This window comes from Penicillium crustosum, assembly GCF_028827405.1.
Source record: "Penicillium crustosum strain IBT 35664 chromosome Unknown utg000001l_segment0_segment0, whole genome shotgun sequence".
Taxonomy (NCBI): Eukaryota; Fungi; Ascomycota; class Eurotiomycetes; order Eurotiales; family Aspergillaceae; genus Penicillium; species Penicillium crustosum.
In genome coordinates, this window is record NW_026623122.1 from 1,506,726 (window position 1) to 1,533,582 (window position 26,857).

Consider the following 26,857-nt stretch of genomic DNA (forward strand, 5'->3'; position numbering starts at 1 on the left):
ATTCAATGAACGTAAGGTCAAATATCACACTACAATTATCTAGCAGGCTAAGTTAGGTAGCGCATCCCATGTCTTGTTGCTCACAGACCATTCAACCCCCAGGAACTCCCCATGAGATCATCCGGAAGCGAAATCTTTTTCAACGGCAAATGGATGGTTGAAATTGATTCCCAAAGTTCGTCACAGATTGTACCTTCGACGGCAGCGGACATACGAGCAGCCAAATGAGAGGTTTCCTTCAGCTTGCGCAGAATTTTCCAACACTTGTGCAGTGAGCGAGAGCTTTGTCGTGCATTTATTTCGATACTAGCCTGGGATGGCTGTCTGTGGTAGCCTAATACAAGTATCAACAACGCCGAGGTTGGACACGGTAGCTGTTCGGATAGTTCTAGACAGTCGATCTCATCAAGGACCTCTGTGATATCCAGCAGACATTTGTCAATTAGGGCAGACCGGGATTTGTGTCCAGAGACAGCCAGACTGTCACCCGAGGGTTCTTTGTCGGTACAGCATGCTGCGTATAAAGAACCCAGATAAAGGAGCCGAAGCCAGGATTGATGTAAATAAATGCTGCGTTCACAGTCTGTCGGAAGCAGGTCCAGTGGACACTGATGACTAGCGGAGACAGGGAGCTGGAGTTGCCATCGCCGATACTTCTCGATCTCGTCTTGTGTTGATCCTGGCTTCAAATGGACGTCATCGTTTGCTATGTCTTCTCCACACACCACCTTCTGTACTCGGTTCAAGATGCTCGAAAATCGAGACAACTGACAAAGTTTGGTTTTTTCAATAAAAACTACAGCTTGCGTTTTTTGATATTCGATGTCGCGAAGAACCTCACAATCGTCCACAACTGCTCGCATCTCAGGGGGAAGATGTGAAGTTGGAAGTCGTTCAGTGTGATCATCGGAATATCGAACAAATTTCTGTCCTCGCGGTCCTCCTGCATGCGTATCACGGAGAGGAGGTTCTCCACGGTTAGTCGAGTATGATTGTGCACGCTCCACCAGGTGCGCCTGCGCATCTTTTGCTCACACGACGTGAGGGTAGAAGAATCTGGATTGCGGTGGAGACCGATAGATATTGCTAACGATAGACAAACACCTATCCAGTGGCTAGCAACATTTTCCGATTGAGGTAGATCGTTCCAGTGAATCAGCAGAAGTAGGGCTTGGACTGTTGAAATTGGGTCATCCTCGCAATTAAGTTCCAAAAGTACCTAACATGCCTGTCAATCGCAATGAACAGTAATACACGTAATAGTGATTAATGCGAACCTTTACTCGTCGGAACAAAACCTCGCGAACTACTTTGCGCGACATATATCCCTCCTCTTGGATGTGTGATATATCCACGAACGCAGAAGCGGCGAACATGACTGCATGGAATAAGAGCAGGCTAATGCGAGTTTTCCCGTCATTTGCAGCAATTGAATGCAAAAATTTATCCAGATCCAACACTGGTACCTGAGGGTGTGCCCATAATATGTAGCTTTTCAAAAGCTGCTTTCGAAATGGTGCTGTGGGAAGACATAAAGCCCCCTTGCTCTCTAGATAATCAAGGTCGCTCACTTCTAGACGAGCTGGAAGCTCTGATACGTATCGAGGGGTATTGTTCAGACGAGATCGATCGGGCGCCTGGGGACCGAGAAGTTGATGCATAATCGATACATAATTCTCTAATGGATCGGTCGCTGGAAGGTCCGCGGTGATACGAGCCCGAGGTAATTGCTCTTGTTCAGTTCTGCGTATTTGAGACTCGAACAACCCATCTGGATCAAGGCCGGAATTTCTTCATAAGAGAGGATTCAAATTGGGGACATACGGCCGAATTCATCTCCACTTACCATCACAGTAGATCCTAGATGGGAGCCTCTTCTTCGGTGTGATTCTGTCTCCTGGTATATTAGCCAACCTCTTTGTGCTCCATACCATTCCATCCTAGGCGAAATTGAGGAAGTAACCCACTCTTGGCTAGCGATGCCGTCGCAACGGGTATTCGAGCGGCGACAGTTGGAGCAGGGAACGCCCCGCACACCAATGTAGCACCGTTCTCGTCGAGCGACACAGTGCGAGCAAGCGCCCGATTCAATTGTCCTGGCTCGTTTGGGAGCGTGTCCCATTATTCAATTGACCGCAATCTAGAACGGGGACTATGAGGAAGAGGAATTGGAGTCCCTAGATCCAGGGTAGAAGGAATTCGGCAGGTGGAGTGCAAAACGCGGGGAATATGAAGTGGGGGTGCATCATCCAAAGAGATATTCGATAATTTTGATCGAGCTTTGTCGTATTCTGTTGGCTGACCGGTTAGATCTCTCGCCGCTGAGTAGAATGAGCTCATGAACCCCCCCAATATTGTATGCGGGCAAATTCCGCGGGTTTTACAATCCCGGCGCCCTCGGGGCCCCGGGGCCAGAGATACAGCTTAGTCAGCACAACTGTGGACAGCCCTAAGAGGGTTGACGGCGAAGAGTATGGCCTGGATTCAAAACGATTTGGTAATTTAGTTCTGCTCATAGCTTTCCACTTGGTATCACAACCCATTCTCAGATTTGACAACTTCATCGCGAACTCGAACCCTAAACCGTGACCTCACCCATGCCTTACAATTTGGTATACTCCCGATTTCTACAATGCCCAATCCTAGACATCCATCTAAAAGGCGGGTCCATCGAAAGAGGTCCGTGAGAGCATGTTCCAACTGTCATTGTCGAAAAGTGAGGTGTGATGTGACCCTCAGAGGGTCCCCTTGCACTTCATGCCGCTTCTATGATATGCCTTGTTCTATATCTATTGATAGAAGGGGAAAGGGGAGCAAGGCTGCAACGAAAGAGAAATCAGAGAAAGAGGGTGTGGGAGATCGGGTGATGGACAATGAGGGGCTGGGTATCCCCCAGGCAGTCGAATCCGTGGGTACGTGTTAGGAAATATGCAAAAGAACCAACTAGCTAGAAGAACGAACGATTCTAATCCGGACAGACCAAACATCACAATATTGGACCGAACCAGAACATAGCCCTCCGGTTCCCACCAGCAAATTACGAGTGGGTTGGAACGAATGGCTGCCAGACTACGCCAATCCCCTGTCACCCTCGATCACATTGGAGGACTGCGAACTTTTTCACGAACAAGGCGCATTCAATGTCCCAGATACCAGAAGCAGAACCGGGATCCTGAACGCATATTTCCAATTTGTGCACCCTGCATTACCGATCTTGAGCTCAGAAGATTTCTTGATGGTTCTTGATGAGAATTATAACGGCAACCGGGGTATCAGCTTGCTGTTGTTTCAAGCGGTGATATTCGCCGCTACTACATTCCAATCAAATGATTCTCTGGTGTTTGAGGGATTCAAAAGCAGGAGAGAAGCTCGGCAAGTTCGATTTCAGCGCACCAAGCTGCTTTTTTCATACGGCTGCGAAGAAGACCGTATCACTATTTTGCAGTCTGCGCTGTTGTTAACATATTGGGACGACACTTCCGATCAAAGCCAGGACGCCTGGCATTTTGTCGGTCTAGCGAAGACCATTTGGGACTCAATAAACGCAAAACCAACAGATTCCGAAAGGAAATTCATTCAACAACAACCGGGACTTTGGAGTCGAATCTCTTGGTCGTGCTATATCAGAGACCGCCTAGTTTGTCTTCAAATGAGACGCCCATTTCAATTTGACGAAACCGACTTTAAAATCGATGTCCTTCGACCTTCGGATTTTGGAGTTGGCCCCTTGCCGACCAAGTGTTGTCTTGGAAGTGATGGAAGTCATCCAGCGATTAGGGACCCCTCTATGCGAAGTGTTTTGTCTCAAATTAGCATCAGTCTACTGCAATGCTGCCAATGTATTACGCGTATTCTGAACTGCCAATATACACCATATCGGGAGCCAAACCAATCGACAAATTCACCCAGGAGCACCCTTTTACCAAGACGTCCTCATGCAATGAGTGTCGAAGTCTTGCTTCGTGATATTGAGCTTGAAGAATGGCTCACCACTCTACCGGAAGCTCTTCGATGGCACTCGTCCGACCCTGGCTTTCAGATCAGTAAGCATGGAGAGGTTTTTATTCATTTCCGCGCCATGTTCAACGGTATCTACAGTCTTGCTTGCAGTGCTTTGCATCAACCACAGCTTGTCATGAGAGGTTCTAGGCTTCCGGAGCTCATTGAGCTCTCAAAGCGAAGACTTCGCCACTCGGCAAATACCGTCACCCAGGTGTACAAATACATTAGATCCCAGAATCTTATTCATTTATTTTCAGATTCGCAAGTCGCAATGCTGGAAACCGCTCTCATCGCCCATCTGGACGATCTCGAGTCCACAGAGTCTTCGACCCGCCAGTCAGCCATGGAATCTTTTCAATCATGTGTACAAGGATTACAGCATCTCGGAGAAACATTCTCTTCTGCAACATCAGCTCTTGGATCCGTGAATGCTAGTATTCGAAAGACAGCAATTCCACTCGAATTAACATATAGCCAGTTCAATCACACACTGGACGGCAATATTACCAGCCATGACAGAACAATTATGAACCAACGCAACTTTAACGACCTCCCAGAAACCTTTTCTTCCTCGCCCACCATTGCACAGCAACTCGACACCCTTGACCCCCCACAAATGAGCAAGCTCCTTTGCTCCCACTTCATGATGACACCCTCAGAAATAAGTCTCCTACAGAATCTCGCATGCATGGAAGGAGGTAATTTGGACTTATATTCCGATGGTGACATAGCTTCGGATGAGGACTCGTACGCCTCCAGTGCCCGAGGCCTTGGTTCATACCAGTCGCAGCTCCCATCCATACAAGCACCTCCACAGACCGCGATCACAGCCCCCAATCCCCAAGTACACCCTACAGTGGAGCCTTATGGGCATAGTAACGGTGACGATGATTGGAACATCCTGCCGTCATTAGTATTCCCTTCGGATGACGGTTCCAAGATTCATTATACACCCGATGGTGAACATGAGGACATGGCACTTTTTGAGGTTGGACACTACATAAAATTATAGTGGATAAATTTTGATTTCTCATGTTATACAAAATCTTGTTTCAAATCATCAGTCTGGGACTGGTATAATATTAGTTAGCGCATCAAGGCGCTGATAAACTGGCCTCTTTTTGGAACCTTGGAATCGCGATATTACAACCTTATTACGACCTTCCACTGGCCGCATAAAGTTCAAATTTGGAATCTAGGCTCATAGTAGCTATATAAGTATACGTTTTATTTTTAAACAAACTCCAACTGGTAAGGGTCGAGATATCGTGGAAACGGTAAAAATTAATATTTTAATGTTGGATATATATATCCATGGTTTACATGAGAGTACTACTACATTTTAGTGAACATATATAATTTTTGAAAATTCTAAATAAACGCCTTTGTTCACGATTTTAGATATAATATAGAGATAACTAGTAATTTATTCGAAACTATTTAAAATAATAAAATATTACCTTTAGGATGAGACTTAGAAACGGGGGTAAAACGAAGGTAATTTTAAACCCCATCAAAGGGGGTTCAATTTACTAAATTCTGGGTATGTTTGCACTATTTGGGGCCCATTTGGGGGCCATTAACCGTAGTGACGTTCTAACTTAGGCCCATAGCCCATTGGTAGGCCCGAGTTGGGCTTTTTGTGGACTCTGCGGAGGTCTAATATTGGTCACCTACTTCTATCGCGTTCTCTTGTTTTTTTCTGCACCTCAAGCTCTCTCAATCTGTGCCAACTCCCTCTCCGACTTTTCCGGTGCCTCATTCGATGAGGACTGAGGAGTATCAATCATCTCATTCAAGTGACCTCTGTGTTTCACAAATATGTAATCAATCTCTTCGAGGGTCTTTCCGCTTGTCTGCTCTCACAAGTCTGGTCAACAGCCGCCACCAAGATAGATATAACTAATCAAGGGGGTCACGAACCTCAGGCATAAAGAAGTAAACGAATGGAATGCTGAGCGCAGTCATAAAGCAGAAAAGAAGGTAAATTTTCCAACCTGTATTGGCAATGGCCGGGGGTGTCATCTGCGCGATTACCTGCATTAAAGATTAGCCAGATGAAACTGAGTAAAGAATCGACTAGTTCTAACAAAGGTCCATAGCCACTCGGAAAAGCAACCAACGGCTGCACCGACATGGCGAATGTTGAGCGGCGTGATCTCTGGCGCATATAACCAGGGTACTGCATTCCAGCTCATCCCAAAAGATATTTCGTAGATAATAAGCATTCCCAAGGCCAGTCGTGACGATGCAGGCGTCTTCAGTGCAATTCCTACCGTGAACAATACCAAAGCCAGACAAAGCATAGTTGATCCTAACATCAGCACCTTTCGGCGACCAAGTCGGTCAATGAGGAATATCGGTGGGAATGTGCCAACCCAGAATGCGATCTGAATAAACCCAGCTACAAGGCTACTCAGTTCGCGCGAGAGTCCCACATTCGTTTCAAGTACGATGGTAACTAGGCAAAACTTTAGCTTATGATAGACCATTGATTCAAGAATTTCGTCTTACCGTAGAACGCTATCACGTTGATTCCGGTGAATTGTTGGAAGAATTGGATGACAAAACACAATGTCAACCGGCGCGCGTTCTTCATTTCCGTTTTCTCAAACAACAAGTTTGAGATGGATAATTTCTGCCTGTTATTTTGCTCGACTGATAGAGCTTGCTCCATCTCAGCCACAACAGTGCACACGTCGGGATGATCCTGGGACAAAGAAAGCAATCTTGAGAGCACGGATATAGCTTCGTGTTGACGTCCGTGTGAGTATAGCCATCTGCAATTGTCAACAAATCCCGTTTGATTCAATGATTCAATGCGGTAGAATCTACCTTGGTGATTCGGGCAATAATGGCATGGTAATAATGGTGATTAAAGCGAAGAAGTTTTGAAAAGCCAGAGGAAAATGCCAGACAACCTGAAAGCCACCGTGAGCGAGATGAATTCTTTAAGGTGTTGAGTGCAATTACCTCCCCAATTTGAGTGCGAATCATGCCATAGTCTAACCAGTAGGCAAAGACTGTGCCAAACTATTGGAAATCGTTAATAAAGGTGCCACACAGTGAAATATTCAGGTCCCATACAATAACAATCGACATCTGGATAGCGAGCGATCTGCCACGTACGGCGGTTCGGGAGGTTTCAGATACGTAAACGGGGACTGTCGAAGTGTTGATACCTTTTGTTTTAGATTTGCAGATTAGTATGTGAGATCTCGATATTTGTGATGTCAACAGAAATGCACATACCATTGCCAATGCCAGAAATTATGCGACCCGCGATCAGCTGGCCGGCGCTGTATGTACTGGCCTGTATTGCACCGCCGATGACCATAATCACGCAGCCGAGAGTAATAGCATTTTTCCGCCCCAGTCGATTGCCAAAGAATGCTGAAATCACACATCCCATCAAACAACCGATGTTGAAAAGAGCCACTATGGTCCCCAGATACCCAGAGCTAGGATTACCAATAGCTGCCAAGAAACCTGGATATGATACAAGACCACCCAGAACGCCTTGATCATAGCCAAACAACAAGTATGCACTCCCAGCACTCACCGAAATGGCAACTTGTAGCGATCGACCTTCCAGGTTTAGCATAGTTGCAGAATATCAGAATGTTATCATTGCCCTTAACAATGAGTTGTACCACCAGAGTTTTATATCCCCACTCGATTGATGCGTAGATCGGGATATCACTCCCGAAATTACACCCGTAAAAATGCGGGGAGTGTGGAGGCTGATGCTGATGAAGTCCGTATGGAGTAAGTACTCCAGATTATTCTAAGTTGAAAACCGGGGTATACTGCAGTTGCCGAGGCTGTCCATTTTTCTTTTGGACAATATGCAAGGTTAATTTACATGACACTGCTTGCCTGACTCATGCAATTTAGGGTACTATATATCCAAAAACTTAAAAAAGGCTGGCAAGGTTCTAGGCTTTTAACCGGACTGCTTCTCCTTAGACTGGTTAGACCAATGAAATTTGGGCCACTGCATACTTCCCTTCCAACCTTCGAATATTGAACAAGTCACCTGGGCAGTTCCATCGAAAATTAGAGTTATCCGATAAGCGTGAATTTATTCAAATTTCAACCCAAAATATAGGTGTTTTATGCCCACGGCGCGTGTTCTAACTTAGGGAAAGTAAAGCTCATTTCAATAGAAGTAGAAATTTCTATCAAAATATACCAAAAAACTGATGAGATTCCGGTGTAAGTGTGCTTGATGTCTCTTCACGATGCATGGGTTGCCTCTTGGTCTATCTCATTTCACACGCGCGCATTCTCTTCGTGAAAATGCTGAACCTCCTTTTTCTCATTCGAATGTGCGCCGAGAGATTCAGTATTGCTTTGGTCAGCTTCGCTTTCCTTTTGAAACAATAAATCTATCTCTTCCAGTGTCTTCCCAGTCGTCTCAGGGCACAGGAAGTAGATGAACGGCACGGCCACTGCACATGAAAGGAGGCACCAAAGCCACAACTTCCACCCAACTTTCTCGAGCCCAATACCCCCGGCAAAAACAGTGATAAAACAGAAAAGCCATTCTCCAAATGCACTGGCGGCACCTCCGATGTGGCGGAATTGTAATGGAGCGATCGTGTAGGGTGTCAGCATGCTAAGCCTACCTTTCGGAAATGAGGCTTTAGATAAAGGCTTACCTCGGGCCCATATAACCAGCAAACGCCAATCCATCCATATCCAAATATAAAATTGTATACAATGATGGCTGCGACTGCAACCCATTGCTTTGCCAGTGTTGGTCCGGGGGATCCGATCATGGCGACAAAAATACTGAGACAGATTGTTAGACCTCCAGCGGAGTACATCAATATATTCCTCCTTCCAAATTTTTCAATGGTTGAAGGAAGGAAGAAAGAACCGATTGCGAAGATAGTGTTCATCACAGCAGCGAGAAGCTGGGATAGCGTGGAGGAGAGGCCAATCTGGGCAAATATTTTAACACTGTAGTAGACAGCCACGTTGATTCCTGTATACGATGAGAAGAAAGGTCGACAGCAAATTGATGGAAATGGATTGGACGTACCCATCATCTGCTGCACAGACAAGATCAAGAAAGCAATGCGCAATCGTCGTCCCACCCGCAAGTTAGTTCGATCCCAAAATAGATCTAGCGGATTCAAGGTTTTGGTTTCCTCGGACTCAAGTTCGAGGGATTCTAATATTGACTCTCGCATTGTTTGGACATCAGAATCCAAGACTGGTCGGTCAAAAAGACGAGATAAGACCTCGTCCCCTTCCTCTAGACGACCGCGAACGTAATACCATCGAGGTGTGTCCGGCAACAAAAACATCCCCACGCCCGAGACAGCGCCAAGGACGGCTTGGAATCCGATGGGGATGCGCTATGAATATTGAGCGGCTGTATAACGACATATAATTAAAAAAAATCCTTACCCATGAAACCTGATTGTCAAGGCGTGTGAAGCCAAAGTCCACCCAGTACGCGAACGCACAGCCGCTCACAAGGAATATGCATTGGAACGCTACCTCGGGCCCTCGTTCTTTTTCCGTGAGACTCATCTCGGCCTAGGAGCATATCAAGTCAGTCACTCTGCATAGCATGTTGAGTGCTCATCTCAACCATACCATATATGTTGGTACCGCACAGGAAATAAACTGTCATCATAAATTTGTTAGATAAGCGATTCACCAGTCGGGGATATACGAACACCAATGCCAAATCCCTGTTATCTCGTCTGTTAGATATGTAACTCCCTCAATCAACGAAATGACTTACACAAATTACCCGTCCAACGATTATTTGAGGTACCGACCAAGACGAGGCTTGCAAACTCCCTCCGACGATTACCAACATGTCACCCATGACTATACATCCTCGTCGGCCTAAGGGCATCCCGAGCCATGATACTGCAAGTGCACATATTGTGGCAGCAAGGGTATAGCTTGATGCCACCATTGGAATAATGTAAGGACCGGTTGGGTTCTCCAACGGTTAGCCTATCATCATCATCAATTAAGTCCACCCGCCACATACCCCAAGAGCCTCGCGAAAAGGGCGTGTTTCTTGAACTCCGCCTAGAACTCCGGCATCGTATCTCTTTTTTTTTTTTTAGTTTCCATAGGAAAAAATTGAGGTTTTAGTCTGTTGCGTACCCATACAGTCCAAAGGCCTGTGAAATGGTTAGTCGGGATATTTTGTGGAGTTGTGTGGACATAGACCCACGTACCATGCAACAGCAGAAACGCATGACACGATATAACGCTTTCCCTCTGAGGGCTTTCATGATGAGTATATACTTGTTGTTCGGACTTCAAATGCGAGGAAAGATTTTGATTTGGAGATTCAAGGCAAGAAAGAAATCAATGGCTTCTGGGTTTTTATATATCAAGCCTGCAAGTTAATAAGATAGTATGCATGAATTTTAACTGAGACCCCACTACGGTCTGGGGTAAATCTGGGGCCGGGGTAAAAGTTTATGTCATTGACTCTGTTCATTAGTGCGCCGATTAACGCTCCTTTTTGATGACTACTAACTACATGGCCAGTGGGCCGGGTTTACAATCCCGCGGACAGGAATATATGTCAACTTTTGGACACTTACTATCGCCGCCGTTCACTTCCTCGGCCTTTCGGCCGGGCAGTTAGATTTCCTAGGCAGCTGTTGAGCTTCCCCACGGCATTCTCGCCCACCTGGTTCTCATGATGGGCGGTTTCGTCGTCGGTCCACACCGAGTGGGCCAGTGCTCGATTATATAAATCCAATACCCAAGAAAATGTCTCGCATGCTTCTTCTGGAAGTTCATACAAAACCTTCGCTGTTATTCTCATGATGAATAGTCCAGATGTTATCGTTATCGGTGCTGGGCCATCGGGAATTGCTCTGGCACACACCCTGAAGCACAGGTTAGGGTTCAATGACTTTACTGTACGTCACAAAGAATGGGAAAAAAGAATTGGACAGAAGAGAAAAGGCAAGACTTACCGTGACATAGTTCTACGACAAATTGGATGGCCCGGGTGGAACATGGAGACAAAATACATACCCAGGGGTGTACGGACTATTCTACCCTGACTTGTGGTGACTTTCCTAACTAGTTCAATCTACACAGGGGTTGTGATGTGCCTACGCTACTATACTCGTTCTCGTTTAATCAAAACCCGGATTGGTCGAAGGAACTATGCGAAGGCCCCGAGATCCTCGACTGTGTGTTGGACTACCCCAGATTAAAATACCGCAAGAATTCACACTGACACGCGGTATAACTCAGATATGGAAGCCACCGTCGACAAGTTTGATCTCCGAAAGCACATGCAGTTCGGAGTTGAATGTATTTCCGCATCCTGGAACAGTCAAGGGTTTTGGGAAGTTCAGCTCCTCGATATCAAGACACAAGTCAAATATACCAGAACCGCCACCGTGTTTATATCTGCCGTTGGTGGTATCTCCAAACCCAGAGACATCAAGTTCTCTGGGATGGAGAAGTTCAACGGCGAAATCTTTCACACCGCACGATGGAATCACGAGTTTGACTACCGCGGAAAGAGACTCGCAGTTATTGGCAACGGATGCAGCGCAGCCCAAGTGGTTCCTGCCATCGCAAAAGACGCTGGGTGTGTCAAGCAGTATGCCCGGAGTGCGCAGTGGTATCATGAGCGGCCGAACCGGAGTTTCACTCCTTTCGAGAAGTGGTGTCTCCGCAACATTCCACTATGGGAGCGTTATCTCCGCTTGCGACTGTTCCTTAGTAGTGACAGCCTTGTAGCTACCTACCTACCCGGAAATGCCGCCGAAAAGCTGCGTTCGAAGGCTGAGAGCGGCGCCCGTCAGTACATTCATCAGACCGCGCCTAAGAAATATCACAAGTTTCTTGTGCCCGACTTTCCTCTCGGTAAGCCCATTCCTTCTTCCCATTTGGAATTCAAGTCCACATTCTGATAAAATCTGATTAAGGGTGCAAGAGGCGTATATTTGACCCCAACTACTTGGAAAGCCTTCATCGCAGCAATGTCGAGTTGGCACCAGTTGGAATTGATCACATTGACGAGACGGGTATCACTGGGACTGATGGCGTGAAAAGTGAATTTGATGCGATTGTGCTTGCCACCGGCTTTGATGTCCAACAATTTGTTGTACCTATGGAAGTCTATGGCAAGGATGGCAAAAGCCTCTCTAGGCAATGGTTAGAGTCCCGTGGTGCACAAGCGTATATGGGCGTCTATGTGCACAACTTCCCAAATTTTGGTCTACTGTATGTATTAGCCAGCCGGGTAATGAGTCCCCAAACTGACAACACTTTGCATAGCTTTGGTCCGAATACCTTCCCGGCACATAACTCCGTACTCTTCGCTTCCGAGGTGCAAGTCGACTATCTTGCTCGAACACTGCTTGCGCCTATTATAGACCGCCGGATTTATTCGCTGGAAGTCAAGCCCACCGCAGAGAACCAGTGGGTGAACGCCTTGCAGGCTGAGCTCAAAGGAAGTGTCTTCGAAGCAGGATGTTCCAACTGGTATATTAACCCGCATGGACGTAACTCTGCATCCTGGCCGGGCTATGCGTCTACATACTGGAAAGAAGCCCTCAAGCCACAGATTGGTATGTTCAAGGAGGTTCCTCGGTCCAACCTCTGGATGCTCAATACTGTGTGGCGATGGATTAGGAGCACAAAGAAAGAGACCTATGGCATGGTTCTTTTCGCTATTGCGGGATTCCTTTGGCATCAAAAGGGCAGCTTGGCCCACCAATTGCCGCACATTTACCAGAGACTTGCGTCTTCAATTTTGTAAAGAGTGATTTTGTTCAAACTTTTGCTGCTCCTTGGTTACCTGGCACTTCTTGCTGCTCAGCTGTTACGCTCTTGTTTCTGTTTAGAATATTGACATTGCAAATTTATTTCGTCGCTTGACTTTGGACCATTCATTCATAATACCACAAATAACGGCCATTTAATGCCATTTAATGCCATAATATGTTAAATTTCTAGTCGCATAAGTTGAGGTGACCTGCCTTTCACTCCTATACTTTAGTGAAACGACTTTAGACTTTGGATTTGGTATCGATAATATCATAATTTCCTGGAGAGGTAAGGCTTGGAAGGTTCAAGTAATGGACAACTGGAGGTTGATATTCCCACTGATTAAGTATCCTATTATTTGAAAGGTTTGACTTCCTGTTCTTCCAATAGGATCAGACTTGGATCAATATCAAACGGTGCCATCGCTAGTCCTCGTCCGGGCTGCCTCTCAACTATTCAACAGACTTATCAAGCATGCACTCCTGCATTTCTGATTTGCACTCAACTGCTCACACAACTGATAGGTACGGACAAAAGGGATACGGTGGTCGACAAGTTGTCAGGTAAAATACCACCTGACAACTTGACAACTTGACGACTACCGCATCGGACCAAAGGGTTAGACGACAATGAGAGATCCGAGGAAATGTAAACCCGTGGGAAAACTACCCCGAACATGGAGCCACACCTGACAGATCAACAATATACCGATCTTGGGTACATTTGGAACAGTCACTCCCACGGTAGCACTCAAATACACAGTATTGCTCAAAACTACCAGTCTGCCTGAAGGAAGTCTAACCTGCCCATTCAACATTCAAAACTGAACAGGCGTGTCCACCGACATTCCTTTCAATTCTCTAACGAGCCTGTCGAATAGTCACCTATAAGTCCTCACTGCCGTTAAAATGATACAGACCCGTCTGGCGTTCCGAATCCCTGCAATGCTTCCTCGCCCAAGGGTATTGCCAACTGGCAGGACATTAAGTGCTCCCGGTCACATATCGTCAAACCATGCAACAATCACAAGACATACGTTCAGCACCGGATTTTACCGGCTCTCCAATATTTCAAATACCACACGGGAACTGATAGAGTCGAAATTGTCACTCAGTGGTAGGGTGACTGTGATAACCGGTTTGCATTAGACTAGCACCTGCTATATGAACACTACTGACCTTTTCCTGGCAAGGGGGATCACGAGGTATTGGCTTAACCTTGGCTAAAACAGCGGCGGCACTAGGCAGTCATGTCGCTATTTTAGACGTTCACGAACCAGAAACGAGTGTTGCCCAGCTGGAAAGGGACTATGGTTCCCGCTTTATCTTTCATCGGTAAGCTTTGAACCAAAATCTATACCATTTTACAGAGGCTAATGCCGCACTTCTAGAATGGATGTTACCTCAAAGGATGGCATGGAGCTTGCCTTTGATAAAGTGATTGAGGACCTCGGCAAGGTCGATAACTGGTAAGTTTCGCGAAATCATTCATTTGAAGACCTTTTGAATATGTAAAGCTTACCGAGCGTTTCACCATAGTATTACCTGCGCTGGGATTGCACTTGACAAACCTTTTCTCGAACACACATGGGAAGAGTCTCGTCGCATTCTCGATATCAATGTATGGTGAATTTACACGGCCATTTACGCATGTTCTGCTGACAATAAATGCAGGTCCTTGGGTCCTTTTTCTCAGCACAGCTGGCCGCCAAGCAAATGGTCAAGCAAGGCAACGGTGGATCTATCGTCATGATTGCTTCCATTGCTGCCCATTGTGCCATACCAGCTCAGCGAGTTTCAATCTACGGTGCCTCAAAGGGCGCCATCAAGCTTTTGGGGAAGACACTTGCGGTTGAGATGGCCCCGTTCAACATTCGCGTGAATACTATCTCGCCTGGGTTCATCGCAACGAAAATGTCGGCGCAATTCACGGATCTTCAAGACGTATTCAGAACAGCACCCCCAATGGGACGTATTGGACAGCCCGAAGATCTCGCATTTGCCGTAGGTTATCTGCTGGGGGATGGGGCTTCATATACAACAGGTACAGATATTGCTGTGACTGGAGGACTGCACAATGGTCGGATTGAGATTTAAAAAGCTGTGAAATATGAGCACAGAGCCGATGGGGACACAACAACATCGCTAGTATCTATGGAATAGTGAAAGGGGATTTAGCTCGGAGTAGCAAGAAGTATGAAGCACACAGGTCTATGGAAGCTCCCCAGTTATCCCTCGCAACATCGCAGTCAAGAAAATCCGTGAATAGATTGAAGTATCAATACCACAAATTACGACTGTTGACAAGGATAAGAACGGGAACAATGAATATGGTGGGGACGCTGCTAGATTTGCTAAGAATCGATGAAGTAGAAATGGACGTTATTTCCAGTGTTTATGGTAGTTTAATAACCCTTATGATTAGAGTTGGGAAGGACATTTGAGATGTTGGTCCAAAACGACGAAGATTATCAATCCTCGGAAGCAAAAGTATCATATACCTTTCATGGGCGGAATTCAGCTGAATCCTGGGGGCTTTTTGGAGCGTAAACCATTCATATAAGTTAATAATGAACAGATTCTACGTGCTGGCGTAAATTCTTTACTTATTGTGCCTCGGTGATACCTATAACCTGATCTGCTACATCTTTGTCATATGAGGTTTCTTGCCATGATGGCCTTTGGCTGATCCAATACTTCAATTAGAAAACAATCTCATTTCCATAGTAACAATCTACAGCTTAGAGGGTCGCTCGTACTCCTCAAGCTGAATTAACTTGCGGCGCAGTATCTTCCCAGACAAGTTGCGAGGAATGAGGTCTGTGAATCTGACACCACCCCGCAGCTGTTTATGAGAGGCTAAATTATTGTGCACATGCATTTTAACATCTTCCTCATTTATCGGGCTCTTTCCGGGTTTTCGGACAACGAATGCGCGTGGGATCTCATTGCCGGCAATCTGAGGGTCTGGGATCCCTACAACACCAACATCCAGAATTTGATCGTGTTCGAGAAGAACTGCCTCGATCTCCGCTGGAGCTACTTGCAACCCTTTGAATTTTATCAACTCCTATGAGAAAGTTAGATAAGAACATGGGACCAAGTACATTCAAGAACCAACCTTCTTTCGATCGACGATATAAAACTTGCCATCCTTGCGAATGCCGATATCCCCTGTACGAAACCACCCATCTACAGTAAAGGCTTCTGCTGTGGCTTTGTCATTTCCCCAATACCCGGCCGTAACGTTGGGGCCACGAACCAGAATTTCGCCCGGGTGACCATCCGGGACAGGGTGTTCGCTTTCGTCAACAATCTTCAGCCGCGTGTTTGGTAACAGCTGACTGATACTGCCAGTACTGTCCTCCCGATCCCAAGGAAGCCAAGTGACTGCCCCTGTAGTCTCGGTAAGTCCCCAAGCCTGACTTATCTTGCACTTGAGTTTAGACTCGGCCAACTTCTGTAGCTGTGGACCCATTGGGGCAGCACCTGACTGGGCATGCTCAAGGCTGTGGAACTCATCCGATACGGACGCACTTTTCGCAATACGCAAGTATACAGAAGGTACAGTGGAAACGAAGGTGGGCCGGTGTCTTTTCGCTGCGCGAACAAAGTCGTCAAAAACGTACTTGGCCATCCAAAACACCGTCCCACCCATCATTGTACCGTTAATGAAGTAGCCTTGCAGTCCAGAAATGTGGGCAGAAGGAAGGTGTGCAATGGTGCGATACTGAAAGTCCGAGCGGCTCTGTCGTCCGGAGCGACTGAGGTAGGTCTCAATGGCTGTCTGAGTGATGATGGCCTCGGACACAAAGTTCTTGTGTGAGATTCGTACGCCTTTTGGCACACCTGTGGTACCGCTGGAGTAGAGTAGGGCGACCACTCTATTCCTCAGAACGTCTTCTTCACTGATTCTTGCCCAGGCAAATTGCCTTGTATCTTTGAGATAATTTCGACTGCTATCAACGGACGGGTTCAAGACCCTGTCAGCACCCATAGAGCGAAGGATCAGCACACGGTCCAGAGCGATGTTGGATATCCTGGCCGCCTCAATAGCTATAGAAGCCGTATCTTCAGTGGCAATAACGAGATTGCTTTTGCTACTCTTCAGCTGTCGGACAAGCTCTCTTGTTGTCAATGCAGTGGAGGCAGCGGAGTATATACTCTCACTTGCAATGACAGCAAAGAAAATCGATGGAGACAGGAGATGATTTGAGCAAATGCAAGTCACCACATCTTTGCCTGCACCTGAAATCCCCAGCCCAAATTCATTCCTCAAAACAAAAGCCAATCGGCGGACGATGACGGCGGTCTCAGCTTTGGTGATATGGTTTATCTCATTGCCCGCTTCTGCATGAATAACAGTTTCGCTCTTTGCCCAACAATACGGGGAGTCTGCATGAGTCAGATTTTGTTTTTCATTTAGATTCATTGGGTATTTACCAAATACTAGACTAAGAATATCCAGATTGGGAATATCGGCGTCGATTTCAGGTAAATAATGCATGATGTTGGTGAACGGGCAAGATACCGATATTGGAATGTGGCAATCCCTGTATCACCTGGCAAACACCACCACTACCGGAAGTATCTCTTAAATATACTGGCGTAGTCAGTCACGCCAACTCTTCGGGTGTTCAATCTTGCAACCCTTTGGCCATCGGATAGACCGAGGTCCTGGCCGCCAATTGTCTATTGGGTAATTTTGTCCAAAATGCCGTCCATATTGGCGCGGATCTCGGTGCCTGTATATTTGCTTCAGCCTATAGAAAAAGGACTCAGGAACCTAAGTCCGATAAAAGATTTCACCTCAATCAGTCCCTTGCAATGTCTGCAGGGTACAAATTCCCCTCCCAGGAGGTGTCCTGGCTCCGCCGGGATGTGCTTCTTTTTGCCAACAGTATTGGCGTCCCCGCTGCAGACCTCCATTTTCTCTACGTTCGTCAGCTAAATTCCTATATTCAAAGGGGCAAATCGGATGACATGTTTTAACAGGAACTACACCCCCGATTTATGGTGTTTCCGACATACCCATTACTCTTGCGTAAGTACTATGTCGCAGATGAGTCGCCTGCCAACCATGCTGATACTAAAACTTTCGATTCACAGCATTCAAACTCACCGACCAAGAGGTGGTCGAGTTCTATAACCGTAATGCCACGAACACCATCCCTGGAGCCCCCGATTTGGACCTTCGTTACGCTGTCGACGGACAGCGCGAGCTAACAATCTACAAACCACTTCCGACGGCAAGCACAGGGTCCAAATTTGAGCTTCAAAACAAAGTTATTGGAATATACGACAAAGGCTCAGCCGGCAGTGCCTTTGATACAGAGCAAACGATTGTCGATTCCGTGACTGGCGAAGTGTACACTACGACGCGAAGTGTTAGTTTCGTCCCGAAACAAGGAAATTGGGGTGGACCGAGAGGTAAGCAAATCGATCTAAGAACTAGAGAGTTTTGATATAGTTCAAATTTTGACTTCAGTATTACTGGCCTCCCAGGCCCCAAAATGCCTCTCCATCCTGTCCCAAATCGAGCACCAGATGCAAGATACGAAGTCCAAACCACGGATAACACGGTTTTTCTCTACCGGTAATGATATCCGTTTCATCATTGTTTGTTGGTAGTGAGAACTACTAATGTTTATATAGTCTCAATGGTGACTACAATCCGCTTCACGCAGTTCCAGGCCCAGGGCTAGAGATGGGACTCGGTGGCGTCATTATCCATGGTCTTTTCACATATAGCTCTACATGTTATGGAGTTGTGAGTAAGATGTGTGGTGGCGATGCATCTCGACTCAAAAGTTTTGGGGCCAGATTTGCTTCTCCTGTTAAACCCGGCGACAAGTTGACCACGACCATGTGGTCGATGGGTATGACCGACGGACTGGAGGAACTCAGATTCATAACAAAAAACCAGGAATCAAGAACTGTGTTGAGTAATGGGAGGGCACTTTTGCTTCCTAGAATCAGTTTATCTAATCTATGATCTATGATTGAGCTTAGATCTTCAAATCTCAGTTTATCCGAGCGTCCGCGGTTTTTCAATTTCATCCTCACCTTATCCCAATGGTTACGAGTGTACCTCGGTAGAACTCGCATGTATTTTGGCACAGTAGTCTAAACAGGTAGCCCGTATTCTTGCAATACCAACAAGAAATTTAGGGGAACTAAGGTCTGATATATCTATCGCACAGTGTAGAAGGGTACCCCCAAAGAATACACCCCTGGCGAGGAAAATATATACTTCACCATTTCCTGCTAAATTCTGCACATTGGTGCAAACTAACTTTGTTTGCTTTCTGTTTCTCTGCCTTTCAAGAAGAAAGAAGAACCCCGGTAAGTGCATCGGAGATCTTTCCGACTAACCGCGGCCTATACCCTCGGCATCCTGGGATAGTAATTCCGGTTGCGAAATTTGGACAAACTAGCGTAAGCAGCCTATGGTACTTAGGTATACAAGTAAGCACCATCGGAAAGTGTCTTTTTGCAATTCATTTGATCTTGCTCACATATATTCTGAAAGTGCAAAACCAGTCTCCATATCATTTCAAGTCCACCATGAATAATTCTCTTCATCAATTACCGGTTCAAATAGCAAACCCTACGCTTTTTGACAGTCGCGGATTTATTGCAGGCAAGTGGAGATACGCAGCTTCAGAGAAGAAATTTCCTGTGACAGAGCCCTCCTCTGGTCAGGTTCTGGCCCATTGCGCGGACTTTTCTCAGGAAGAGTTTGTGGAAGCCATCGAGGAAGCCGACCATGGATTTCGAAAGTATTTCCATCAGACCACTGCCAAGCAAAGAAGCTCATTTCTGCGCAAATGGAACGACCTTATCTTGGAGAATCTTGACGATCGTGAGTGGAAACCAGTTTCTTCCAAATATTCTAGCTAATAACGACTGTATAGTTGCCAAGATACTCTCTCTAGAGAATGGCAAGACACTATTAGAAGCAAAGGGCGAGGTGGCATATGCAGCATCTTTTGTTTCATGGTTTGCCGAAGAAGCAGTTCGATCATATGGAGACGTCATCCCATCTTCTTACCAGAACACAACTGCGTTGACTTTCAAAGAGCCAGTTGGTGTCTGTGGTATAATCACACCTTGGAACTTCCCTGCGGCTATGATAACTCGGAAGATCGCACCTGCATTTGCGGCAGGCTGTTCAGTTGTCATCAAACCACCGAGCGAGACACCGTTTACCGCGATCGCATTGGTTAAGCTTGCTCTAGAAGCAGGATTTCCGCCTGATATCGTGCATGTTGTACCGACCAAAGATCGCAATGCTTCCTTGGAGTTGGCCACGCACCCTAAGGTTAAAAAGATAAGCTTCACTGGCTCAACCAACGTTGGCAAAATGCTCACCAAGCTTGCTGCTGGTACCATGAAGCGAGTCAGCATGGAGCTTGGTGGGAATGCGCCTTTTATCGTTTTCGATGATGCAGATATCGAAAAAGCCGTTGAAGGAGCATTAATTTGCAAGTTCCGCTCTTCTGGTCAGACTTGCGTTTGTGCAAATCGCCTTTATGTGCATCAAGATGTCTTAGAGGATTTTACTCAGCGATTGATCTGTCGAGTCCAATCATTCAAATTGGGGCGTGGCATCGATGAAGGCATTACCCACGGCCCTCTTGTCAATGCTGCCGCTGTGGAAAAAGTTAAGAGTCACGTAGCGGATGCTATCGAAAAGGGGGGCCAACTCCGATACGGTGGTGCGGTGCCGGCTGATACTTCTGGGTATTTTTATCAGCCAACTATTATCACCAATGCCCATAAGGACATGCTCCTTGCGACCGATGAAACATTCGGTCCTCTCGCAGCCATTTTCGCTTTCTCTTCCGAGGAAGAAGTCATTGAAATGGCTAATGACACCGAATTTGGCCTGGCAGGTTACTTTTTTAGTGAAAATATCAATCGTGTTCTTCGCGTTGCACAGCGGTTGGAATGCGGCATGCTTGGTGTGAATACTGGCTTGATTAGCGCAGCCGAAACCCCCTTTGGAGGAGTCAAGGAGAGTGGAATTGGACGAGAGGGAAGTAAATATGGGCTCGGCGAATATCAAAATATCAAGGCTGTAACTATTAGAGGTTGATATCCTTGGTTTATATTGAGTTGGGTGAATGACAGTAGTATTGGAAATCTCCAGATAGTCCTAAAGGATGATTGTAAAGTACCTACATATGTAGTACCTCTGGGGTAGATAAATTGTTGAATTTATGTTAAAATTGCCCCTCTCATCATCCGTTTCAGCGACTACATGTACTCAGCCGGTAGTTAACTAACCGTTAAATTGGGACGCGGGGAAGAATAAGCGGGGCCTTGAAGAAGCGGGGTTCCGGGGACTCTAGGGCTCCGGGTAGTTCATCGTGAGGTCAGCAAAAGGGCCCGGGGCATGGATCCCCGACCTTCCCCACAACAATCTTCCTTCGGGATCCACGATAGCAAATCTGTCGTGTCAACCGTCCTTTCCCCTTGCAAGACAACCTAATCTGGTGAACTAGGTGAACTAGAGCCTCGCATCCTTAACATTGTTCTAGAGGAAAACGTTCACGACTTTTGTCCCACACCATGGTCGGAACATCACCTCTCGATGAGTTCGGCTCCGAGACCCGATCAAAAGCAATAAAACATGTCACCCGCGCTTGTAGTAGTTGCCAGAAGCGCAAAACGAAATGTGACGGATTGAAGCCGCAGTGTTCTGTCTGTATGCTGTATAAACGGGACTGTGCCTATTCACAACAGATCGACAAGCGCAGAATGGCATCGAAAGGGAAAATTTCGACATTGGTGACCTATGTACAAGCTCTCGAATCTTTGCTGCTGCGTCATCATATTGAATTTCCATCTGGCCGGCCGGGAAACTTCTTACCTCCGTTGCCTTCACCTTCTCCCTCTGCCCCCGACCCTGAACTCGAACCGACCGAGACGGTGCAAGGGGTGACTGATGGTACGGCTCCTACGATCGAGAAATCCATATCCCCTGTGTCAAACAATAGTCCAGATGATATCCAAGATCATCTATCCATCTCCGCGGAATCATCATACCATATCAATCCCTTGGCCGACCGCATGGGGTCATTGCAGATTGCAGAAGATGGGCAGCTGCGACTTTTTGGGCCAACCTCAAATCTTCACATATCACACGTCGGTCCCTTTCCACTTTTCAACTCAAACATTCGTTTAGTCCACTGGAATGAGGCTCTCATCCTTACGGCAGCTGGAGTCAATAGTCATGTTGACAAAGAGCTGGAAGATCATCTGACCAAGCTATACTTCGCTTGGGAAAATCCGAATATTCCATTGGTCGACGAGAGGGCTTATTATGAAGGAAAGAATTGCTACAGAAACCTCAATCAACCGAATCATCGATATTCTGAGGTTTTGAATAATGCCATGTAAGTAGGCAAAACTATCCCGCGAACACCGCTACGATAAAGCTTCGCTAATACAATGGAAATTTAGATGTGCTGTTGGGGCTACTTTGACTTCTCGCTATTGCCCTGATCTACCAGAATCCCTTGTTGATTTCTTTGCGACAAGGTCCAAGGCCCTCTTAGAGGTTGAAATGGACTCGCCAACTCTGAGTACCGTCCAGTCTCTTGGTATCCTAAGTGGCGTGGAGGCACTTCTCACAAGAGATGCTCGTGGCTGGCTCTATAGTGGTATGTGTGATATGAAAAAGAATTTTGCTGGTTCTGACTACCTTATCTTCTAGGGATGGCAATGCGGCTTGCCACAGACCTTGGCCTCCATATTGATGCTGCTCCTTTCGCTGAGCGTGGCCTGATAGACCTTGAAGAAGCTCGCCTCCGCAGCTCTACATTCTGGGGGACTTATGCCCATGAAAGGTTGGATTGATCTTAATCTAACGAGAAAGGTTATCATATACATACTTACCTGATTGCAGGATGTGGAGCTTATATGTTGGGCGCCCCGAAGCCATTGACCACTTAGATATTACTGTACAACTCCCTTCCCCAAGCAGCTCTCAGCCTGATGTGAACCATGTTTGGCGCCCATACATTGACGAAAACCAACAAACCAACAATTGGGAGTCTCCGGCGTTACTTCATGAAGTGGCCCATGGGACGGTCACACTTTGCACTAAAATGGCCTCAATACGCAAAGTCCTGTAAGTCGAAGCCCACGCTAAGTTTATCTTTCGCATCGGCTAACCTATTTTATAGTTACAGTATCCCTCGAGGGACCAAGCCCGATATCAAGAAACTTTACGCGTTTGCAACTAAAGCAAGAGACGAGCTTGCCATGTGGGTGTCTGGATTGTCGGAAAGCGTGTCTGTGGATATGATGGATCTTGGTCGCATTCACCTTCCCCACGTCCTGCAGTTGCAGTATGTACTCGGTCGTTAGGTCGTTGGCACAGTATTCTAATTCCAAAACAGTATGCAATTCCATGCCGTTCGAATTATTATCGATCAACCCTTCGCCTTCCAAGTACCTAGCCTAGGAGGCTTGACCGAGGAAAACATAACCCACAGCCGGGAATGCTGCCATGATGCTGCTCTTTCCATCACCAAGCTTCTTCAGGCTATTCGTCGCCATTTCTCGCTCCGCCGAGTCAATATCCAGACCGTTCATCTTATATTCACAGCAATGCTGGTGCACACTCAAAGCGCCTTCCTATCCCCCGATTTCCAGATGCGCGACACAGCGCGAAGACAACTCGAAATCTGTTCGCAGGCTCTAGGTGAGATTGGCCAAGCTTATAAGAATGCACTCCGAGCCTTGGAAGTGATCACTTCTATTAAATCCGAACTTCTTCGCCAGGAAAGAAGGGAATCCACTAGCGGTCTTAGTATTATCGGTCAGTCAAATTCCATAAGCTCAATGGTCGCCCTGGGTCAAATCCAATCGGGATTGTTCGGTGTGGAACCGGGGGAATCACAATCGTGGCCGGATAATCTTACTAGCAATTCGTTGTTTAATCTTTGCGGGAGTATGCCAGACGCCGACTTGGACCGGTGCGCTTCTATGGCCGATCAAATTCCTCTTCCCGAACATTCTTCATGGGCACCATGTGTTGACTCCTCTGCTCCTTTGTGCCCTGAAGGAAATGGCCTGGCAGACTCTTCAATGCATTAATGTACTTGTTCCATATGTACTTCCACTATTAAACCATGTTTGTCAAAATTGCGAGCTAGAAGATTGAACAATACAGACATTGGCCAACTTCAAAACCAGCGTGTCATCTCTCGCGAGCTCTACGTGTCACTCGACCTGCAGCTCCGAGAGCTTGTTTCTCACAGCCAACAACAACTCTATCCCCCTTCTCTCTGGCCTTCATTCTGGTGGATTTCATTCTGGTGGACTTCATCAAACGCAAGCAATCCCATGATTGTACAAGTGTTATGAGAATAAAAATGCAGCATACAAGAACATTGTTTATCATACGTATATCCCGATTCTAGGTGCACTTTAATAGCCGATTTATGGATGGTAAGCTGTTACTAATCTTCGTTGTGAATATTCCTGAATGCTCTCATATAAAATTCGAATTATGACGAGTTGATCGAAACACACCAAGAACGAATTTACCAGCAATGATGTTTTACAGCTCAAATTCTTCCGCGGGCTAAGAACTTGTCAGGAATGTCAACATATTTACACCGAAGGTATTCCGCTACATTCTTGCCCAAAACGTCGTAGGTGGAGCTTGATGCCACGCCGCGATCCAAGTGATCCTTCAAGAGGAAATGGACAGCTATAAAGAGAAGAAATTAATTAGTATCCAGTCAAGTCTCGTCAATTTGCCAACTTAAGAACGCGAGACTCACCCCAGATGTTTGGCAATTCAAAGCGGAAGATCTTGTTCCCCGTATCATCTTTGCCGAGCAACGCTCGAATTTTGTCGACTGTGAGAACACTTCGCAGCCAATCCCATTCATCGGCATGGCGGACAAAGAAACCTACATTAGCATCGGATCCTTTGTCGCCAGATCGAGCGTGAACCACGTAGCCCAGTGGTGCGCGGGTGGTGGGACCAAAAACTTCCAAATCGAAAGGAGCCTTGGTCTCATATGACGACTGCTCATAAGTGAATGTAACAGTATCCGACGGAGGGGGATTGTAATTTGTTTGTTGTTAAAGGGAATATGGGAAATGTGACGCATCCGATCTTGTGGGAAGATAGAAACGAAATACTCGTAGTAAGGCTTTGGAACGCCCTGGCGAGCATCCACGGCAAATGTTGCTCCTGGGTAGCTCTGCATAATTGTGTCTGTGCATGGTCGGAAGAATTTTTCCGTTGCGAGAGCACTTTCGGAGCGTGATTGAGCAAAGATTCGCACGTCCACTGTTGCTGCATCTTGGCTGGAAGGATCGGACGCGCAGGATCCACTTGTTCGGAAGACCAAAGTATGGTAGAGCGATTCGTCAAGGAGGTGACGGACCTGCTTTTCAAGAAGTGCAGCCTTTTCTTCGATGTCTAAGCCACAAAGGAAATAGTGGACCTCAGCTTGGAAACCACCGAGTGCCGTAATGCCAATTTTTGTTGTCGGAGGCGGTTTGATACTCTTGACATTGGAGACATGACTACTGCGTGTTAGTTCATTCTAAAAAAGGCGAAAGGTTGGGGAGTATCTTAATAAGAACATACACACGATTGATGCCCTCTTCCTTGATGATTATATCATCCAAGATAGCCACAACATCAGGATTGTAGTAAAGAGGTCCTTGAATCTCATATAGAAGTTGAGCCTTGCAAGTACCCTCGGTAACCATACCGTCTTTGCCCTTTTGGATTGTTACAACAAAGTCACCTCCCGCATTGATCTCAGCAACGGGGAAGCCAATGTCAACCCCAGGACCAGGCAATGATTTGAAGCCAGAAAAGTTACCACCGGTAACATATGTAGAGCATTCGAGGAAATGTCCAGCCACGAAGGCATGGGCGAGCTGATCAAAATTTTGTCTGCTCCACTGGTAGTGATAAGCCGCACAGGCAATTGTAGGAGAGGCATCTGTCACTCTTCCACAAAGAACAATGTCAGCACCTTGGTTGAAGGCCTCAACAATGCCCCATGCCCCAAGGTAACATTGGGCGTAAATCGGATCGAACTCCCAGTCAGACAATTTTTGCCCTACAGCACATTAGTCACTTGGAACACCATTTGCGCTATTTATATTGTTGATACAGGGCCTCTTACCGGTTGTAAGGTTGGTAAACTCTTCACCCGCTTCAATGGCCTGGTTAAGGAGGTCGGAAACCTCGTCCCCCTCAACCCACGCAACCTTGAGGTCGAGACCTTTGTCAAGTATAGTCTTAACAAGGATATCGTGGAGCTTCTTCGTGTCACTGGCCCCCGCATTCACGGCAACTTTAACCTTTCGTGTAGAGATACTAGCCAGTGCGGGTTCAATCGATTCCATGAACGAGGTTTCGAATTCCGAGGACTGCTCATTCTGTTTCACTTTTGCTCCGCCTCGAGTTGTCATGTTATACTCCGACATCCAATCTCCCACAATGAAGTGTAGATCTTCTTCTTGGGCCAGCTCCGCTAGTCCATGGCGTCGGTCAGTCACCGATCCAGAGGCGGATGCAATACGAAGAGTATCGAGCTTTGTCACAGTCATGATTATTTCCAGTATAGACAATAATAAAAATGATTTAATGTTATGAAACACCCCATATTATCTCAACAAACCGCCTTCTTTAAGTACAACATCCTTGTGCTATCGAGTGTACCAAGCTTTTGTCCAAATTGGACAATACCGAGGCCCAAAGAAAGGGGGCACCTATTTCCGTATTTCTCGTCCCTGGTAGTATGATTCCGAATTCTAGGTAACTCGATAAATTTGGCCTCGTTCCAGATAATAACCATCTTCGATAGATTGGGAGAGTTTAGACTAGCATCTGGTATTGCATCATCACCACAAGGGCTCAATTAATTATAACCTTCTAGCAGTATCTCTTTTAATGTGGGGCTAAGAGTCTGACTCGACAATCATGACCGATGAGACACCCAATCCTGGAAGATCCACTCCCCCGAACCACTTATACTTTGGTGGTTATCCAATGGGAACCTACCATTTTGAACTAATGC

At 46.5% G+C, this 26,857-nt stretch overlaps 12 protein-coding genes across 12 annotated transcripts; 7 read left to right on the plus strand and 5 right to left on the minus strand.

Annotated features, from left to right (window-relative positions):
• Positions 1-80: 80 nt before the first annotated feature.
• Positions 81-2,122, minus strand: N7487_000573 (fungal specific transcription factor domain-containing protein; the record flags this gene model as incomplete). The annotated part of the gene is made up of 5 exons (XM_056868321.1): positions 81-767; positions 842-1,219; positions 1,278-1,771; positions 1,847-1,890; positions 1,968-2,122. 5 exons carry the CDS (start codon positions 2,120-2,122, stop codon positions 81-83), a joined length of 1,758 nt encoding a protein of 585 aa, XP_056733105.1.
• Positions 2,123-2,773: 651 nt separating this feature from the next.
• N7487_000574 (fungal specific transcription factor domain-containing protein) lies at positions 2,774-5,014 on the plus strand (the record flags this gene model as incomplete). Its single annotated transcript, XM_056868322.1, has 2 exons — positions 2,774-2,912; positions 2,952-5,014. The coding sequence occupies 2 exons, from the start codon at positions 2,774-2,776 to the stop codon at positions 5,012-5,014; spliced, it is 2,202 nt and encodes a 733-aa protein (XP_056733106.1).
• A 697-nt stretch (positions 5,015-5,711) lies between these two features.
• N7487_000575 (uncharacterized protein) lies at positions 5,712-7,606 on the minus strand (the record flags this gene model as incomplete). The annotated part of the gene is made up of 7 exons (XM_056868323.1): positions 5,712-5,858; positions 5,926-6,039; positions 6,093-6,463; positions 6,517-6,712; positions 6,976-7,035; positions 7,090-7,184; positions 7,255-7,606. The coding sequence occupies 7 exons, from the start codon at positions 7,604-7,606 to the stop codon at positions 5,712-5,714; spliced, it is 1,335 nt and encodes a 444-aa protein (XP_056733107.1).
• Positions 7,607-8,277: 671 nt separating this feature from the next.
• On the minus strand, positions 8,278-9,618 carry N7487_000576 (Major facilitator superfamily domain general substrate transporter; the record flags this gene model as incomplete). Its single annotated transcript, XM_056868324.1, has 5 exons — positions 8,278-8,629; positions 8,683-8,995; positions 9,053-9,371; positions 9,424-9,555; positions 9,616-9,618. 5 exons carry the CDS (start codon positions 9,616-9,618, stop codon positions 8,278-8,280), a joined length of 1,119 nt encoding a protein of 372 aa, XP_056733108.1.
• Positions 9,619-10,820: 1,202 nt separating this feature from the next.
• Positions 10,821-12,778, plus strand: N7487_000577 (flavin-containing monooxygenase; the record flags this gene model as incomplete). The annotated part of the gene is made up of 6 exons (XM_056868325.1): positions 10,821-10,916; positions 10,984-11,042; positions 11,101-11,195; positions 11,260-11,880; positions 11,943-12,240; positions 12,295-12,778. 6 exons carry the CDS (start codon positions 10,821-10,823, stop codon positions 12,776-12,778), a joined length of 1,653 nt encoding a protein of 550 aa, XP_056733109.1.
• Positions 12,779-14,177: 1,399 nt separating this feature from the next.
• Positions 14,178-14,882, plus strand: N7487_000578 (SDR family NAD(P)-dependent oxidoreductase; the record flags this gene model as incomplete). The annotated part of the gene is made up of 3 exons (XM_056868326.1): positions 14,178-14,254; positions 14,325-14,406; positions 14,460-14,882. The coding sequence occupies 3 exons, from the start codon at positions 14,178-14,180 to the stop codon at positions 14,880-14,882; spliced, it is 582 nt and encodes a 193-aa protein (XP_056733110.1).
• Positions 14,883-14,998: 116 nt separating this feature from the next.
• On the plus strand, positions 14,999-15,335 carry N7487_000579 (uncharacterized protein; the record flags this gene model as incomplete). The annotated part of the gene is made up of 2 exons (XM_056868327.1): positions 14,999-15,185; positions 15,211-15,335. 2 exons carry the CDS (start codon positions 14,999-15,001, stop codon positions 15,333-15,335), a joined length of 312 nt encoding a protein of 103 aa, XP_056733111.1.
• Positions 15,336-15,519: 184 nt separating this feature from the next.
• On the minus strand, positions 15,520-17,292 carry N7487_000580 (uncharacterized protein; the record flags this gene model as incomplete). The annotated part of the gene is made up of 3 exons (XM_056868328.1): positions 15,520-15,855; positions 15,907-17,180; positions 17,229-17,292. The coding sequence occupies 3 exons, from the start codon at positions 17,290-17,292 to the stop codon at positions 15,520-15,522; spliced, it is 1,674 nt and encodes a 557-aa protein (XP_056733112.1).
• Positions 17,293-17,798: 506 nt separating this feature from the next.
• Positions 17,799-18,780, plus strand: N7487_000581 (HotDog domain-containing protein; the record flags this gene model as incomplete). The annotated part of the gene is made up of 4 exons (XM_056868329.1): positions 17,799-17,829; positions 17,895-18,215; positions 18,256-18,415; positions 18,441-18,780. 4 exons carry the CDS (start codon positions 17,799-17,801, stop codon positions 18,778-18,780), a joined length of 852 nt encoding a protein of 283 aa, XP_056733113.1.
• Positions 18,781-19,352: 572 nt separating this feature from the next.
• N7487_000582 (NAD-dependent succinate-semialdehyde dehydrogenase) lies at positions 19,353-20,886 on the plus strand (the record flags this gene model as incomplete). Its single annotated transcript, XM_056868330.1, has 2 exons — positions 19,353-19,650; positions 19,703-20,886. 2 exons carry the CDS (start codon positions 19,353-19,355, stop codon positions 20,884-20,886), a joined length of 1,482 nt encoding a protein of 493 aa, XP_056733114.1.
• A 476-nt stretch (positions 20,887-21,362) lies between these two features.
• N7487_000583 (uncharacterized protein) lies at positions 21,363-23,897 on the plus strand (the record flags this gene model as incomplete). Its single annotated transcript, XM_056868331.1, has 6 exons — positions 21,363-22,189; positions 22,257-22,456; positions 22,510-22,642; positions 22,702-22,926; positions 22,982-23,146; positions 23,198-23,897. The coding sequence occupies 6 exons, from the start codon at positions 21,363-21,365 to the stop codon at positions 23,895-23,897; spliced, it is 2,250 nt and encodes a 749-aa protein (XP_056733115.1).
• A 473-nt stretch (positions 23,898-24,370) lies between these two features.
• Positions 24,371-26,387, minus strand: N7487_000584 (acyclic terpene utilization AtuA family protein; the record flags this gene model as incomplete). Its single annotated transcript, XM_056868332.1, has 5 exons — positions 24,371-24,516; positions 24,590-24,839; positions 24,950-25,346; positions 25,411-25,894; positions 25,961-26,387. The coding sequence occupies 5 exons, from the start codon at positions 26,385-26,387 to the stop codon at positions 24,371-24,373; spliced, it is 1,704 nt and encodes a 567-aa protein (XP_056733116.1).
• Positions 26,388-26,857: the final 470 nt, after the last annotated feature.